This window comes from Aotus nancymaae, unplaced genomic scaffold (assembly GCF_030222135.1).
Source record: "Aotus nancymaae isolate 86718 unplaced genomic scaffold, 86718_ANA_hifiasm-v0.15.2.pri h1tg000076l, whole genome shotgun sequence".
NCBI classification, from domain to species: Eukaryota; Metazoa; Chordata; class Mammalia; order Primates; family Aotidae; genus Aotus; species Aotus nancymaae.
The window spans coordinates 14,023,169-14,042,307 of NW_026988491.1; the positions used below are offsets into that span (position 1 = coordinate 14,023,169).

Genomic DNA, 19,139 nt, shown 5'->3' on the forward strand with positions numbered 1-19,139 from the left:
GGGTTTCACCATGTTGACCAGGATGGTCTCGATCTCTTGACCTCGTGATCCACCCGCCTCGGCCTCCCAAAGTGCTGGGATTACAGGCTTGAGCCACCGCGCCCGGCCTGCCTCCTTTCTTAACCAGTCTAGATGCCCATTACCCATCTCTTCAGCCACTTTCTTACCACTTCCTTGCTGCCATGTATTCTGCCTTACCTGGTTTACCTGCTAGCTTGTAATCCAGGGGTCAGCAAACCATTTTTGTAAAGGACTAGGTAACAAATATTTTGGGTTTTGTGGGACATATAGTCTGTGTGGCAACTATTCCACTCTGCCAGTTGCAGCACAAAAGCAGCAAATTAGCATGGTTGTATTCTAATAAAATTTTATTTACCAAAGAGGTAGTGAGCCAGATTTGGCCCAGAGGCTGTAGTTTGCCACCCACTGCCCTAATCCTATTTCGATGTAAATATCCACCATTTTCATTCCTGTGCCAGGCTGCTCCATCCCACTGGAGAAAAGCCGAGGGCTGCGCACACTAGGGTGGCACTGAGCACTGCTCTCCAGGGTCTTAGCAGCTTCTCCTTCCACTCTCTACGGTGTCTGTTCTAAACTTAACCATTCTCTCCACGGTCCCTCTACTACTCCACATCCCTCAGGCTTGGCAGGTGATCTCCGATGAGAAGAAACTGAAGCCGGTACTTACAGTGTGTGGCACACAAAGCCTCAATACATCTTGTTTGTTAAGAACAACAAACCCTTCCCTCACATCTGACACATCCTTTCTCCTCCCTCCTTACAGGCCCTCCAGATGGGGTGAGTCTCTTTCTTTGTGGATTCTTGACTCTAATTCACCTCTCTCAGATCATGATCCACCTAAGACTCCTGGCTACGTCCCTCTACCTCATCCTCTGTGGTCTAACTTTTCTCACCGGGTTTCCTACAACAGCCTTTGAAGTGTTCCTCACCTCCAGTTTTACCTGCCAGCTCAACATGACACACTCCTAAAACAAGGTGTGTAAGGTCATTAGCCTTGCTTAAGACCTTTAGTGACCTGCACTGTCTTCAAATTAAAGTCCGGATTTCTTAACCTGGCACACATGGCTCCTATCATCTGTCTGGCTTAATTTTCCAGGGTTTTCTTTTACCGCTTCTTCGTGCACACTTTCCCGTTCCGCTTTACTAAGCTGCCTTTAGTTCACTTATTAAACATTGAATACAGACTATGTGCAAGCTACTGTGTTTGGTGCTAGGGATGCAATAACAAACAGGGCAGACCTGGTCTCTTCTCTCATGAAGATGACATTTCAGTTGGGAAGAAACAGTGATACATTAAACAACTTAGTACATATGCAGTCAACTGGAATGACAGTGTGATGAGGATAATTATAGGGTACTGAGGTAGGATACAGTTAGGCGGATTTGAAATACCCTAGGAGGTCAGGAAATCTTAAGTGATATTTGAGCTGACCTCTGAAGGATGAGTAGGAGTGAACTAGGGGAAGGGGTGGGCCGGGAGTGTTCTGGTCAGAGGGAACAACCATGGTGAAGCAAGATGGTTAATCTGACAAATTGAGACAATATCAGGCTGGTAAGAGAGGCAGAAGCTGGGCTGCCCAGGGCTTTAGGAGCACGGTGATGAGTCCACTGTTTAAGTCGGGGAGGACTACTGATCAAGCTACTCTGGCTGCTAGATGGAAAACAAACCGGAGCTCCCCAGAATCTCTTTGCTTGGTTACAACTCTGTGTTACTCCTTTGCTTGGAACGCCCTTTCTGGAAGGATAGGGATTTACTTGTTCCTGAGAATAAGAAATTCCTGGGTGCTTTTGGAAACAACTAGAGAGGATTTTGAGGGTTAGGAGGGGACTAAGTTTCTACAATTCTACAGGGGGAATTAAAAATATGTACACTTGAAGAATAATAGCAAATTTTATGTTACACTTACCCTATCACCAGGTCACACTCTAAGCACTTTGCATTTGTAAATTTGTTAAATCCCACAATAGCTCAGTGTGGTAGTTCCATCATTATCTTCGTCCTATAGGTGAAGATATTGACCCACAGGAGGTCAGGTGTTTCACCTAAGGTTGCACATTTAGTGGTTGGGCTGGGATTACGACCCCAGGCAGTCTCACTCCAGAGCCTGCACTATCAGCAACCCTGCTATTCATCCAAGTAGGAGCCTAACTTACTTTATGGTGAGGTTTAAAGGGACATTTGATTTATTCTGCAATCTCCCTCTAGGACTGGGAGCTTTGCCATCGTCTCCTATCAGGCTCATGCTGCCTCTTCTGAGGAACTAGGCAACTTTCAAATTGTGGCCCTCAGTCATGGACCCAAGCTACTTCTAACCAATTCTGAAATAATTTGGCCTTAATTTATCAACAGAGAAATACTGAATTTCACTCTATTAAGAATTTGTTAAATGTTGTTGAACCTATGTCTGTCTCTCTGTCTCTCTTTGTCTCTCTTTGTCTCTGTCTCTGTCTCTGTCTCTGTCTCTCTCTCTCTCTCTCTCTCTCTCTCTCTCACATACACACACACACACACACACACATATTTTTTTCAGACGGAATCTCGCTCTGTCACCCAGGCTGAAGTGTAGTGGCATGATCTGGGCTTACAACAACCTCTGCCTCCCAGGTTCAAGTAATTCTCCTGCCTCAGCCTCCTGAGTAGCTGGAATTACAGGTACATCACCACGCCTGGCTAATTTTTTTTTTAGTAGACACAAGGTTTCACCATATTGGCCAGGCTGGTCTTGAATTCCTGACCTCAAGTGATCCACCTGCCTTGGCCTCTCAAAGTGCTGAGATTATAGGTGTGAGCCACCGTGCCTGGCCACACACACATATATTTTAAAAAAACAATGTTAAAATATTATAATTAAGAATTTAATAAGCAAGTAAATAAGCAAGTTAAGTACCACAGCAATGATTGGAAGAAAATATTACTCTATTATTCAAACAATCACCTTACCTGATGGTTAAGAAATTTCAATCAGAGGGTCAGTATTTCAAATTTATAAAAGCCTCAAAGTATTTATAAAAATGATACAAAATAGATGTACTATAGAGACAATATCACACTATTTGATTACTATAGCTTTACAACAAAACTTAAAATTAGGTAGTGGGAGTCCTCCAACTTTGTTCTTTTACTTTCAGGATTGTTTTGGCTACTCTAGATATTTTGTATTTCCATTTAAATGTAAGATTCAGCTTGTCAATTTCTACCAAAAAAAAAAAAAAAAAAAAAAAGCCACCTGGGACTGCATTGAATCTGCAGAGCTATTTGGAGAAAAATTACATCTTAACAATACTGAGTCTTCCAATCTATAAACATTGTATATCTTTTCAATTTAGTTTGGTCTTTAATTGCTCTCAGAAATGTTTCATAGTTTGCAGAGGTCTAAGTATTTTGTTTTTTTTAAAATGCTACTGTAAATGATACTGTTTTAATTTCAGTTTTCAATTGGTTATTATTGTTTGTTTTTTTGAGATAGTGTCTCACTCTGTTGCCCAGGCTGGAATGCAGTGGTACAGTCATAGCTCACCACAGCTTTGAACTCCTGGGCTCAAGTGATCCTCCCACCTCAGCCTCCCAAGGAGCTGGGACCACAGGTGTGCACCACCATGCCAGGCTAAAAAAATAAATAAATAAAATTTAAAAGTTTTCAGCCGGGTGCAGTGGCTCACACTTGCAATCCCAACACATTGGGAGGCTGAGGAGGGTGGATCACTTGAGGTCAGGAGTTCAAGACCAGCCTGGTCAACATGATGAAACCTTGTCTGTACTGAAAATACAAAACTTAGTTGGGCATAGTGGCACACACCTGTAATCCCAGCTACTCGGGAGGCTGAGGTAGGAGAATTACTTGAATCTAGGAGGTGGAGGCTGCAGTGAGCTGAGATCACCCCCACTTCACTCCAGCTTGGGTGACAAAGCAAGACTCCATCCATCAATCAATCAATCAGTCAATTTAAAAACAGGAACAGGGTCTCCCTGTGTTGCTGATATGGTATGACTGTGTCCCCACCCAAATCTCATCTCTAATTGTAATCCCCATATGTCAAGAGAGGGAGGTGATTGGATCATGGGGGTGGTTTCCCCCATGCTGATCTCATGATAGTGAATTCTCACGAGATCTGATGATTTTATGAGTGTTTGACAGTTCCTCTTTCACACACACTCTCTCCTGCCATCTTGTGAAAAAGGTGCATGCTTCTCCTTACACCACGATTCTAAGTTTCCTGAGGCCTCCCTAGCCATGCAACTGTGAGTCAATTAAAATTCTTTCCTTTATAAATTACCCAGTCATGGTTATTTTTTTATAGCAGTGTGAAAATGGACTAATACAGTTGACCAGGTTGGGACAATACATTTTTGATGCTAACTTTGTACCCTGAAATCTTGCTAAACTCACCTACTAGTAGCCTTTTTGATGGATTCTTTGAGATCTTCCACACACATAATCATATCATCTTTGAATAAAAACATTTTGTTACTTCCTTTCCAATACATACGCCTTTTATTTCTTTTTCTCGTCTAACTGCACTGCCTGGGACCTCTAATACAGTGTTGAAAAAAAGCGGTGACAGCAGACATTCTTTCTTTGTTGCTGATCTGAGTGGCAAAACATTGTCTTTTATCATTAATTATGTCAGCAGTACATATTAGGGCTTTAAAAAATATTTATTTATTTTGGAGATGGGGTCTTGCTCTGTTGCCCAGGCTGGGATGCAGTGGGGCAATCATAGCTCTCTGCAGCCTCAAAATCCTGAACTCAAGTGACCTTTCTACCTCAGCCTCCAGAAAAGCTGGCATTATAGGTGCATGCCACCATTCCTGGCTAATGTTTTAAATTTTTTGTAGAGACAGGATTTTGCCATGTTGACCGGTCTGATCTTGAACTCCTGGCCTCAACTGATCCTCCTGCCTTGGCCTCCCAAAATGCTGGGATTACAGGTGTGAGTCACCACATCTGGCCTACAAAATATACCCTTTAAAAAAATATACCCTTTATCAGCTTGAGGGAAGTTCCCTCTTATTCATAGTTTGCTTAAATTTTTTAAAAAGTGTAAATGAGTGTAGAATTTTGCCAAATGCTTTTCTGCATGAATCAAGACAATTATATCATTTTCATCTTATTCTGTTAATATGGTAGATTACAGTTACATATTTTCAAATGTCAAACCAACCTTATAATTCCGGGAAAAATCCTACTTGGTCATGATGTATTATTCTTTTTATATGTTGCTGGATTTGATTTGCTAATGTTTTATTAAGGATTTCTACATTTATGTAAATCTTTGAAGAATATTGGTCTATAATTTTCTTGTAATGTCTTTGTCAGATTTTGGCATTAGATTATGCTAGCCTCATAAAATGAGTTGGGCAGTCCTTCTTCTACTTTCTGAAAAAATTGGCATATGATTATCATTACTTCTTTCTTAGAATTCACTAGTAAGACTATAGGGAACTGAAGTTTCTCTGTGATGTGTTTTTGAGAGGAAGGGGAGAGAGAGAGAGTGTGAGAGAGAGTGTGTGTGTGTGTGTGTATGTGTGTGTGTGTGTGTGTGTGTGTGTGTATGTGTATACATCTTTTTTCCCCAGCTTATTTGACAAACACAAAGGTCTTCTCAGGTCCGTTTTAGGCCAGTTGTCTCACCCATTTCAACTAAGCCATCAAATCTGTTGCCATAGCATTGTTCATAATACGCTCTCACAATCTTTTGGTATTTATAGGATTTTTAGTTATATACTACCTTTGATTCTTAGAATTGGTAATTTGTAATTATTTTTTGATCAATCTTAATATAGGGGTTTATAAATGTTAACTTTTTAAAGAGCCATCTTTCATCTGTTTCTATTTCATTTATTCCTATTTTTTGTTGTTTACTTTTACTAACTTTAAGTCTAATTTGTTCCTTTTTTCCAAGCATCTTAAGTTAGCACCTTATATCACTGATTTTTAAGGCATTCTTCATTTCTTATATAAGTATTTAAAGCTATAATTTTCCCTCTAGCAATTTCCTGCTAGTTTTGCTGCATCTCACATTTTTTATTTTCATTATCATTGATTGAAATATTTTATCATTTCTCTTCAGATTTCTTCTTTGACTCATAGATTATTTAGAAATGTATTGCTAAATTACTAAATATTTGGGGTTATTCTATGTATTTCCTTGTTATCAATTTCTAATTTAATTCTGTGGATTTGAATCTTTTGAAATTTATTGTTACTTTTTGTTTGTTTTCATACCACACTTTATTTCAAAATACTTTGTTTTTAATGATGCAGTATATGTTCTTTCTTGGTCAATATTCATTTTGCACTTGAAAAAGAACATTTAAAAAAAACAAAAAGAATGTATCCTGCACTGGTTGGATGTTGTGATTTAGAGATTTCAAGTAAGTTAAGGTTTTTGAATAGTTATTCACATTTTCCACATACTTATGGATTATTATGCCTAGTTCTATCAATTGCTGAGAATAATAAAATCTCAAATTATGACTGTGGATTTGTGTAATTTCTCCCTATAATTCCGTCAGTTTTTGCTTCAAGTATTTTTGAAGTTCTTTTATTAGGTACATACACACTTTTAGTTGCCATATATCCCTTTTTTAGTTGCTATATATCCCTCCTGTACTGACCTATGTATCAATATGAAATGCCCTTTTTAGTAATAATCCTTGTTTTGAAGTCAGTCTTGTCTGATATTAATATAGCCTCTCCCACCTTATGCTGCTTGCATAGTACATATTTTTAATGGTTTTACTTCTAATCAATTTATGTCTTTGTATTTAAAGCACTTCCCTAATAGATAGCATGCAGTTGAGTCTCACTTTTCTATCCAATCTAAAGACTCTTCCTTTTAATTGGAAAGTTTATTCCACTCCCATTTAATGTAATTATTGAAATCGTTGGATTTAGGTCTTCTATTTTGCTATCTGCCTTCTATTTGTCCATTTCTGTTCCTCTTTTCCTTTCTTCTTTTGTGTTGATCAAATATATTTTTAGTATTCCACATTAATTCCTCAACAGGGCTTTGGCTATACCACTTTCCTTTTTACAAGTGTAATTAAATATGCATGCTTAACTTATCATGAGTTAATTATAGTTAATATTGTACTATTTTATGTAAAATATAGAAATCTTTCAGTGGTATAATTCCATGAACTTTCCATTTTTGGTGCTATATTGTAATATATATCTACATATGTTTCAAGCCCCAAAATATAAGTTTTGCTTTAAATAGTTACATGTACTTTTTAATCAGAAGAAAAAACACACATAGTATTTTATATTTATCCACATATTTACCATTTTCAATGTTCATCATTCTTTTCTGTAGATTCAAGTAACTAGTGTAATTTCTCATTAGGCTGAAAATATTCCTTCAGTGTTTCTTGTAGTATGGATTTCCTGATGATTAGTTTTTATTCACTTGAATCAAGTCCTGTTTTCATCTTCATTTTTTTGGTTCTGCTAGATACAGAGTTCTGGGTTTAATAGGTTTTGCCTTTTAACACTTAGAAGATGACTTTTCATTGTCTCGTGATATACACTGCTTATGATAAAAAATCAGGTGTCATTCATATTCTTGGTCCTCTGCATGTAATATAATGTTTCTTACTGCCTTAAAGATTTTATCTCTGGAATTCAGTTGTCCAACAATAATGCATCCAGACATGTTTTTTAAATTTAATTCTGTTTGAAATTCACTGAGCACTTTGGATCTGAACGTTTATTTCTTTCACACGTTTGGGAAGGTTTGGGCATTATCTCTTCAAATAATTTTTTTCTGACCCTCTGTCTTTTCCTCACCTTTTGGAACTCCAATTACATCAGTGTCGGAGTGCTTGACACTGTCTCACAAGACTGAGTCCCTCTGTTTCTTTTTCGTTAATCTTTTTCTTTCCATTTTCAGATTAGATTATTTCTATTGATCTATTTTCAAATTCACTTGCTCTTTCTTTCATTTTTAATCTTCTGCTAATCCCTTCCAGTAAAATTTTCATTTCAATTTTTTATCTTTCAGCTCCAGAACTTCAATTTAATTCCTTTTTACAGTTATTTGTCTGCTGAGCTGCTCCTTTCTATTCACTCATTGAGAGTACTTTAAGTTCTTAAATGGATTTATAATAACTGCTTTTAAAAATCTGTCTGCTAATTGCAACATCTGGGTCATCTAAGGGTCAGTTTCTACTGACTTAATATCTTCATATGGCTTATATCTTCCTATTTCTTCACATGCCTAGTGATTTTTAAAATTTTATACTGGACATTTGGATAATACATTGTAAAGTGTCTGGATTCTGTGATACTCCTCTAAAGAGTGCTGAATTTTGGTTGGAAGATAACTTGCCTGGCCTCTTCAAACTGTCAGCCTTCCAGTAAGTGGAAACTGAAGTCTCATCTCAGTTCTTTTGACTTCCAGTAGGATATTTTTTTTTTCTTGTCAGACTCACTGAGGTCCCCCTATGTGTATAGTTTAGTGGTCAGTCAAGAATTTGGGAAGAGTTTATACACATATAATGAGGTTTGCTCCTTCTGAGTCTCCTTCTCATTTAGGATTTCATTCATAACTTTCCCACTTCCCTGCCAGACTGAACTCTCTTCTGACACTCCAGGATATAAGGACTGAGAAGTACCCTCAGAATCTTAATTTCAGCCACTGTATTTTTCAGCTCTAGAATTTTCATTTGATTTTTTTTTTTTTTTAACACAGGATCTCACTCTGTCACCCAGGCTAAAGTGTAGTGGCATGATAATGGCTCACTGTAGCCTCAACTTCCTGGGCTCAAGTGATCCTCCTGCCTCAGCCTCCAGGGTTGCTAGGACTATAGGCACATGCCACCACATCTGGCTTTTCTTTCTTTTCTTTTTTTTTTTTTTTTTTGTGGAGATGGGCTCTCCCTATGTTGCCCAGGCTTATCTTGAACTCCTAGCCTCAAAGCAATCTCCCTGCCTTAGCCTCCCAAAGTGCTGGGATTATAGGCATGAGTCATTGTGCCCAGTCCATTTGATTTTTAAAATAGATACCAGTATTCTGATGAAATTTTTCATCTTTCCTGTCTTCTTGATCATATTAATATTAACCATAATTTTAAAGTACCTATTTTATACATTCAGAATCTAGATTACTGTGGATCTGTTTCTGTTGTCTACTTTTCTCCTATATTTCTGGCCATTTTTTCATTTCCTGGTATGCCTGGTAACTTTTTGTTGAAAGCCAAAATGTGAAAAATTTTAAGAACTCTCAAGAAAGGATTTAATTGTCTTCTAGAAGGCAGATGGAATACAAATCAATCACTTTGCTCTAGGCGAAATAGGTTTTATTAATAGTGTTTGTGAGGGCTGTTCAACTTCTGGTTTGTCCTTATTCCTAGAGTATAGTTCTGAGGCCTATAGTATAGCCTATCAGGGGTCCCAGTGGAAAGCCTGGAGCGATCACCACGGATCCTACAATTTACCATATCCTGAACTCTGAGTTTGTTTCCTTGTCTGCTTAGCTCACTGGCCTCTTATAAGCTGCTTCCCATTTAGTTTCTTGGCATCTCATCCTGAACGCATGTAGCTTAGCAGTAAGCAAATGTTTCAGTAAGAAATGACAGAAAGACTTTCTCTCCCTCTGGAATACGGGCCCTTCAAGTCCCTGATACCTTGAAAACCCCAAACTCCTACCTGTCTCCCAAGCTCAGTGAGACTGTGGAAAGCCCAGACCTCTGATTTCTCTTCAGCTTCTATTATGTTGCTCTGAGAATAAGCAGATGACTCAAGGGGGGAAAACTAAGGTGAATGAGGGACTCATCTCAATTGTCTTCCCCCTGGGATCTTAACCTTACTATGTTTTTTCTACTTGGTGGTTTGATGATGACTTCAAACCAACTTTTAATAATTTCCCAGATTTAATAATTATTTTTGATAGTAGAATTAGACCAATCCTATCTATTACAAGCAGACACAAAAGTTCTCCGTGTTAACCAGTTTTTGAGGAACTTCTTGCTAAATTTTAAGTGTGCCTGGTACGCTCACAGTGACCAAAAAATATTTTCAATGATGATTTTCTGGTATTCTGAAAGAAATGAACCAAAAGTATCAACTTCCCAGGAGACAGCCACGCACATAAGCCATCATAACCAGTACTAACTGGTTTCCACATCAACAGTCTCAAAAGAAAAGTAATTGGTTGACAAAACAGAGAATCAGTTTTACTACCTTTACGCTATTCAGTATCAAAAAATTCTTGAAAGAGCACAAAGGAAAATCTTTTATTAATCATTGACCTTATTAATACCAATATAAATTTCTTTAGCTTCAACTATAATGGTAGCTTCCATTATTTATAGTTATATGTACTTTTAATCTGGGTTTGAGTGAGCTTAAAAGATTCATGTTAAAATCTTTGTATTGGCCAGACACAGTGGCTCATGCCTGTGATCCCAGACCTTTGGGAGGCTGAGGCAGGAAGATCACTTGAGGCCAGGAGTTCAAGACCAACCTGGGCAACATAGCAAGACCAAACCTCTACCAAAAAAAAATAATAATAAATTAAAAATAAAATTAGCCAAGTGTGGTGGCATGCACCTGTAGTCCTAGCTACTTGGAAGGCTGAGGAGCTGAAGGAATGCTTGAACCCAGAAGTTTGAAGCTACAGTGAGCCATGATTGCATTGATTGCAACAGAGCAAGATCCTGTCTCTAATAAATATAAATAAATTTTAAAAACTTTCTATTTATATGAGTTGGTTAGCACTATTATATACAAGAACCAATAAAACTACTACTTGGTCAAGAACAAAAAATTATTCTTTCACTAGTTAACTTTAAAGAAGGAAGCATAATTATATAATGGAGGATTTTGTAAGTGACAGCCAATAACCTGCAACCTCAACTGGCTTTATCCTTTATCACCCAGTCTAAACAATATTGTACTATTAATATTTTATAAAGATATAAAAAAGGACAAGATCCCCTGCCCCTTTTGTGCGGTCAGTACACAGCCCTTTTTAAAAGGGCACACGTGCACACGTGTGTGTGTGAAGATGTGTGTATACACCAATATACATAATAACCAACTGTTTTTCATATAATCTCTTAATAAGTAACCTACATGTCTAATAGAAAGCACTTATTTCATGCTAGTTCCTTCTAATTTGCTCTGCACCAAAATTGCTCAGAACTTATGGTAATATGTTCAACCAAGGACTCAGAACCCATGGTGATGAATTATCTATTAGCCCTTTACTAAAAGGGGTACTTTCCCAACTGAGAAGTATCTGTATGACATGTACATTTTAATATCACTGATGAGAGTGAAAGGAGGGAAACAAAAAAGGAGGCAGAAAGCAGAGAAAAGTAAAATCATGCTTCAAAAGAGGTTTTTGGTTTTGTTTTGTGTTGCATTTTTTTGGTAGACTCACCCTGTGTGGTTGTCTTTAAAATTTTATCATCCATCTGAATAATACTGGCTTGTGCTGGTTTCTGATAGGCCTTGTTGATTACAATCTTCTTCACTGGGTCAAATATTTTGACTGAAGGAGAGAGAGAGAGTGTTTCTACGGAGGCCTGGTTATGGAAAGTGGAATCTGACTTTGATATCCTTAAGTTGGGGCTGATAAACTCCTCTTTACTTGACAACCAGTATGCTGGTAAAATTGTCAATGTTTTAAGATCTTCTGCAGCTGATTGCTTTTCTAAAGGTGTTTCCAAGCGGTTTTCTGTTACAGTATTTGTAAGGGTACCATCTGATCTCTTGTCCAAACTCACATCTGTCTGCAGAGATGGACTATTTCCTGAGAGAGTAGGCACAGCATCTATAACATCACAAATGAGAACTATAATCAAAAAATAAAACTGAAAATATTCTATTTCAAATCTGTTGCAATTTTAATAAATAGGATTTCTTAATGTCATAACAGAATTCTTTCCTATTTAGCCCTTCTGCTTTCTTACTATGCTTCTATATTCTGCCTATTTAAAGTACACCCAGGCTATAATTGACGACTTAGTCATTTTGGTAGCTGCCTTCTCCCTCTCTCCTCACTGAAGCACAAAGCAAGGAAAGCTTCAAATAACTTGTCTTTAAATATTTCTCCCTTCACCCACTTATCTGTCGCTGAAACCACCATATTTTTAGTACTTTCCAACTTTCATCTTTTTTACAAGATAAACTAGGGAAAATATGCTACATCATACTGGTCTATCCTTACGGAACCCTTAGCTACAAAAAAAAAAAAAAAGCTTTCTCCCCCAAAATAAAGAATGTCTTCTTCCACTCAGTTCCTATATATAAGGCACATTAAAGAAACTCAGTACTGGTAGGAGCTTAATTTTAATAAATGCTTTGTCTGTGTGGAAGAAAGAAAACAATCTTCCAGAACTGCTCTGTAAATTCCACTGGGTTGGAGATCTTTGTCCATGCTAGTGGTTAATATCTCTGAAGTACCTAGAACAGTCCCTCAAATATAACAGACCATATTTATTACAAATAGAAGACACTGACGGAATTATAAAAAAACGGAATTAAGGTGGGCCTAATCTAGGAAGGTCTATTGAATCTATGCATTGTAGACCTGGTCCAAGTTTCTGCTCTGTAACAGCTCCATCTGAACCAGGATATGAAAAGAAAGGCTGTCATTTTTATGAGGTTGTGTTCATGAAATGAGAAGCATAATGAGGTAGAAGAGGGCCAAAGGAAGAGGAGATCTTTTGAAGCTCCCTAAAGAGAAGAGGACACAGAAACTGTGTGATTCGCTATCGAGTGATTACACATCACAATGTATATCATAAAGTACTTCAGAATGCACATTTATATGCTATCCTCATCACTTTTAGGCTCTGAGTTATTAAAGAAAAGAAACTTTTCTTTGTCTCTAAAAACCTTCCTTTTCATTTTCATCCACAGTTGGAGGTTAGCCTTAGCAAAAAAGCTGCTGGTATATACCACAGAATTAGACAGTTCAAGAAACTTATATTGCTAGCTCCACCAGAAATTCCATTTTTCTTCCATCCTCTCATCTTTTAAAGCTCATCTCTCATCTTTTAAAACTCAATTCAAGTATCAGTTTCTCTTTAAAGCTTGCCCTGACCTTTTTCTTTCCTCACCTTATCCTATTGTCTGTCTTCACATGTCCTGTTTGAAGCTCTGTGAGTAATTACAACACTTCAAATCTCATTTATTACAAGTCCTGACCCCTACCCGACTAAAGTCTCCTTGAGGAGACCTTACAAGGAGTCATCTTTGTGTCCCAGCACCTCACAGTGCCATTCCCAGAGGACAGATTCAATGAACGCTCATTGGGTGCAAGGGAAACTGAAGCACAAAGATGAAAGAAAAAGGAACGCCTTCATTTTTCTTAACTGAATATAGTTTAACTGCTTAATAATGATTAAAGGAAATAGGTAGATGAAAAGGACCTCTCCTAAAATATTCCTAATTTGCGTATGACTGAATTATATTTAGATGATTGAAAGTCTGTTAAAAATACTAATATAAGCCAGGCGCAGTGCCTGTAGTCCCAGCTGTTGGGAAGCTGAGGTGGGAAAATCACTTGAGCCCAGGAGTTTGAGACCAGCCTGGGCAACACTGTGAAACCTCATTTCTATGAAAAACAAAAACAAAAACAAAACCCAAATGAATGTGTTCCTAGTAGAATACTAGATTACTAGATTCATGGTTTTTCAAAGTGACTGTGTATATCACCACATTTACATCAAAGCATTCCTTAAAAGTGAATTTTAGTTAAATATTTTTCCACTGACTTTCATTTTACATGTGAGAAAAACAGGACAAAAATGTCTTGCTCTATATATAACAAGATCATCTTAAAATGCAGCAATATTAAATTAGGACATTTCAGAATGAACAGAACTTTCTGATGAAAATATTCACGACACTTAATCTAAATCTCAAAATTGGGATGCATAAAATTGCCTATATGGCTGCCATTTTAAGGTTTAGTACAAAAGTTTAAAATTAAACAAATAAACAAATCCTTAAAATTCAATGAAGCAAACCAGACAGAAGTCATTCCATTTCTATCTACCGCCTTTCTGAGTAGCCCAGGAAGAACAGGCTGCAATCTTTTGGTTGCTTGGACTTTTGCTAAACTTGCTAACTTTTTAAATGAATCAAATACTCTGACCTAGAAGAAGAAACCAAAGGAAAAATAATGATTTTAAATGCATAGTACATTATTTCAAAAAGAAAAATGTTTACTTACACAGAAAGCTACAGAGTCCTGAAGATTCTAGAAAGCAAGTTGTACCAGGATTTTCTTCCATTAGCCTTCGTCCACCCCTGCTGTCTATGCAATGCGCCAAATTAATCCTCTCCAATTCAATCACTACTTTATACTTTATATTTGAAAATCCTTCAAGAACTCCCTCTTGTGTCAGCAACAAAGTCCAAATTCGTTGGGGTTCAAAGGCCCTCTATTGCTTTCTATTGCGACTCAACAGGAAACAAACCCTCAGTCGGGCCATTCTCCCTATCAGTCCATATGCCACGTGCATTCAGGTCCCTTTAGCTTCATTCTCCATGTTAACGCAGGGCTCTTGACTATCACCACTGATTTCCCATTCTGCACTCCCACACTGGAATACCCTCCTCTTCTCCACCTATTTAAATCCTATTAAACCCTACTATTCCTCAAATAATTACTACTTCTGAAAGCTATTTCCAATCATGCCTACCACTCTATCTTAATCCTTCCCTTTTCTGAGGTAATATTTCTATAAACTCATTTTTCAATTAAGTATATGCTATTTAGTGCCTATCATGTATTATATTAAGTTCCTGCATTTTGACTTTATAACCTGCATCATGCTTGTGCATACAGGAGGTGTACAAATGTTTGTTAAGCCATATCTTAATTTATAAATTATTTAACATCAACTTTATATGTTGATTTTGTGTATAACATTGTATACTGTATTTGAAGCCTAAAAATAGGAATGGTCAATCATTGTTGAAATAATTGTTAATACCTGCTGTTTGCACTGGACTGTGTTAGACTCAGGAGATAAGCATAAGTGGAAGTCACAGCTCCTATTGTCAATGAACTTAAGATCAAGTATGCATTATGTATATATAGATAGATAGATATACACACACATACTCATGTATATGTACACATATACACACAGGTATATGTATGATAAACACATAAAAATAATAAATTACCAGTTCAATTTCAGTGTCTAAAAAATTGTAGCTTCCCAATAAATGAATGAACATAAATATATTTGCTCAACAGCAATTTGAACACATTTTAGTTTGAATATCCCAAAAAGCAGACTTGGAAGCAAGTAATTTGGCCAGTGAATTGAAGAAGTACAAATGAGGGACTGGGAAAGTTAAAGACGGGACAAAAGTCAATGAAGAGTCTATTAATGAGCAAGTTACCGTTGTGGGAAAATGCGGGCCAATCCTGCTGGGTGCCTCAGAATTGTCCTACTAGGGAAGAGAAGGTGGAATATTTTTTCAATGACTCTTATCCTCACTGGTTGAGGGTCAACCCTGGGCATTAAATCCCTGCAACTTCCAAGTTGCCCTGCACTTAGGATGAACAAGTCTACAGGCCCCAGAGAAAGCTCCCGGGTGGAGAAGAAGAGAGATACAGGCACTTTCAGTGTATATGGGAACTGGTCACCAAGGCTGCAGTAGTACTCAGAGGAAGGCCAAGAGAATACGGGGTGGGGGATCAACAGTACCAGCTACAAAATATAATCACTATTCCCTCCTTCCTCAAAACCCACCGAAATGACAGAAGTGGAATAAAAAGGCATCAACCAGAAGGAGAAATAGAAGAGAGGATAACAAAACATAAGATATGTAAACAAATTTTTTGGAAAGGAAATGTCTCTGGAGCAGCAAAACCTAAATGCCTGTAGAGGGGAAAGCCAACATGATGGAAACCAATTCTCACAACATAACTCCAGAAAGTTTTAGGATTTGGGGACTGGGTATTGTGGAGGCATGAGAACTTTGTGGCTTTGTTTTAGGGAGAACATCTTCATTCTAAGATAGTTGTATCTTGTTAGGTAGAAAAAGAGGGCTGTTTTTGTTGCTTGGAAATTCAAATATATGTAGAATGTGTATGATGCTGAGTAGGCAATGGATGGGCTGTGGCAGCCACTGAGCTACTGTGTCAGCCTCACACTCACACCCTCCTATACTCTTGCTTTGTGATACTGGAGCTGGGACATCACATACCATGTTTATACTTTGCCAGTTAGCTTTTTGTTAGGTTCTGCCAACAAGAGGTGCTAGAGGGAGATTGGAAGGTTAGAGTAGGAAGAGAGGAGTTGCTCTTTCCTGTTTGTCCTCTGCTCCTGACTACAATACCCTGGCAATGCTTCCCCATTCCATCAGTGGAGAAGATGGAAAGAATGTGTTCTTTCCAGTTTGCAGTTTTCAACACTTGTAGAAGCAGCCCTATCATACTCTCTTAATAACATTAGCACCAGCCAACCAGCACTCCCTCCTAAGAGGCCTGGGTCACTACCCCATAGAGCCCCTTCATCAAGCTTCTAAATTTTAATACCTCCTCCAGCATTAGGGCTGGTGACTTGTCCCTGCAGTTTCTACCTTCATGATATCTTGGTACAGGCTGAGTATCCCTTATCTGAAATGCTTAGGACCAGAAGTGTTTTGGATTTTGGGCTTTTTCAGACTTTGGAATATTTAAATTATACTACTAGCTGACCAGCCCTAATCTGAAATTCCAAATCTGAAATGCTCCAACTAGCACTTCTTTGCGCATGACATTTGAGCATCATGTAGTGCTAAAAAGAATTTTGGATTTCGGAGCATTTTGGATTTTCGGATTAGGTGTGCTTAACCTGTACTTTTTTTTTTTTTTTTGCCTTTTCAGTTTTTAATACTTAACATTTTTGTATTACATTCTTTCTATTGTATCATATTTTTGTAATAATGGCAGAGGAGTTTCAAGTAGACCAACTCTCTTGTAGATAACAGACAAAAAATTAGAAAATATAAAGAAACCAATATAACCTGAAGGCATAGGAAGGGGACCAAAAGTAGGCAGAAACTGGAGAGGGATGAAGAGTTAGAAGGCAGAGAATGCTCGGGAAGTTTGCTGTTTTTCCAATTTGCTACCCTGAATCCAGCCAGCTCTACAGTGATTGGCTAAAACTGGGCTAAAATCACAGTCTTAAACTGGTTTGAAGAACCAGAAAATAGGATTTGGAGCTATCACACCACTGGAAAGGGGAAAAATCTGTTTTTTTAAAAAAAAGGACTACAGAGAAAACCATATCTGCTGTCATCATAGTCAAACTGCTGATAATCAAACATAAAAAAGAAAATCTTGAAAGTACCCAAAGAAAGATGACCCATTCCATATATGGGAAGAATGAGATGAATGATGGCTGACATCAGAAACAACAGAGGCTAGAAGATAGCAGAATGACATCTTTTGTTTTAATGCTGGGGAAAAAAAACTGTCAATGAAGAATTCTATATCCAGCAACAATATCCTTCAAAATTGAAGGCAAAATCAAAACATTGTAAGATAAACAAAAACTAAAGAATGAATTCTCAGTAAAACTTTGTAAGAAGAACTGTTAATGGAAGTACTTCAGGTTGAAGAGAAAGTATACCAGATGGAGAGCTGGAGATTTGGGAAGAAATAAAGAGTTCTAGAAATGGAAAATATGCAGGTGAATGTAAAACACTGTTTTCACTGTTAATTTTTTTAAAATAAAATATATGTAACTGTTTAAAAAATGTAACAATATGTGTGGAGTGTTGTAACAAATGTAAATATCATTTATATGACTATAGCAGGAGTCCCCAAGCTTTTTGGCACCAGGGACTGGCTTTGTGGAAGACAGTTTTTCCACAGAACAGGGTGTGGGGGATGGTTTTGGGATGAAACTGTTTTACCTTAGATCATGCAGCATTAGGTTCTCATAAAGAATGTGTGACCTAGATCCCTCGCATGCGCAGTTCAGAATAGGGTGCTCCTATGAGAATCTGGTGCCACTGCTGATCTGACAAGAGGTGAAGTCCAGGAGGTAATGCTAGCTCACCTGCTTCTCACCTCCTACTGTGAGGCCCAGTTCCTAACAGATCACAGACTGAAGCCAGTCCATGGCCTAGGGGTTGGGGATCCCTGGACTACAGCATAAATGATGAGATGGTAAATATGGTTGCAATATTCTTATATTTTACATGCAATGGTGACACAATATTAACTCTAAATAGACTGTGAATACTTAAAGGTATATAATTTAATCCCTTGGTATAACTACCAAGGCTAATATGTAAAGTGGAATTTTAAAAATTATTGAATTAGCTCAAAAGAATGAAGTTAGGTAGGAGCAGAGGAACAAAACACAGATGAAACAAGGAGAAAGTAATAGAAAAAATAATAGATGTAAAGCCAGCCATTTCAGTAATCACAGTAAATACAATTAACAGGCACAAATTTTCAGACCAGATAAAAAAGATCTAATTATATACTGTATACAAGAGACACCCTGTAAAAACAAAATTGCAAATGGGTGGAAAGTAAATGCTTTAGAAATATATACCATGGAACGATAAGTATAAGAAAGCCGAGTGGCTATATTAATATCACATCAAATAGACTTTAAGACCAGGGATATTAGTAGAGATAAAAAGGGACATTTCATAATGACAAAAGGGCCAAGCATCTGGAAGATACAAACATAAATGTATATATGCCTAAGAACAGTGCTTAAAATACATGAAGCAAAATCTGACAGAATTAAAGACAGAACTAGCTAGGCACCGTGGCTCCCGCCTGTAATCCCCGCAGTTTGGGAGGCCAAGGCAGGCAGATGGCTTGAGCCCAGGAATTTGAGACCAGACTAGGCAACCGCTATGTTTTTAAGAGACCTCATCTCTTAAAACAAACAAAAAAACCTTGAGAATTAAAGAACTGGCTAAATCCAACTAACTCGCATTTAGAGAGTTTAACACCCTTTGCTCAGTGATTGATAACAACAAGTAGACAAAATATCAGCAGGGATCTGGAAGACTGAACATCAACGACCTTGGCCTAATAGACATTTATGAAGCTCCACACCCAACCATGGCAGAAAACACATTTTCTCTGCAAGTGTGCAAGTTTACACGGTCTATTCACTGAGACGG

At 37.6% G+C, this 19,139-nt stretch overlaps 1 protein-coding gene across 1 annotated transcript in view; it reads right to left on the bottom strand.

The window, feature by feature from the left end:
- The window catches only part of ENTHD1 (ENTH domain containing 1), a 124,664-nt gene that overhangs the window by 10,801 nt on the left and 94,724 nt on the right, over positions 1 to 19,139 (bottom strand). Inside the window, exon 5 of the mRNA XM_012458904.2 lies at positions 11,413 to 11,805. Coding sequence (XP_012314327.1) covers positions 11,413 to 11,805 — 393 coding nt within the window. The remainder of the gene's footprint in view (positions 1 to 11,412; positions 11,806 to 19,139) is intronic.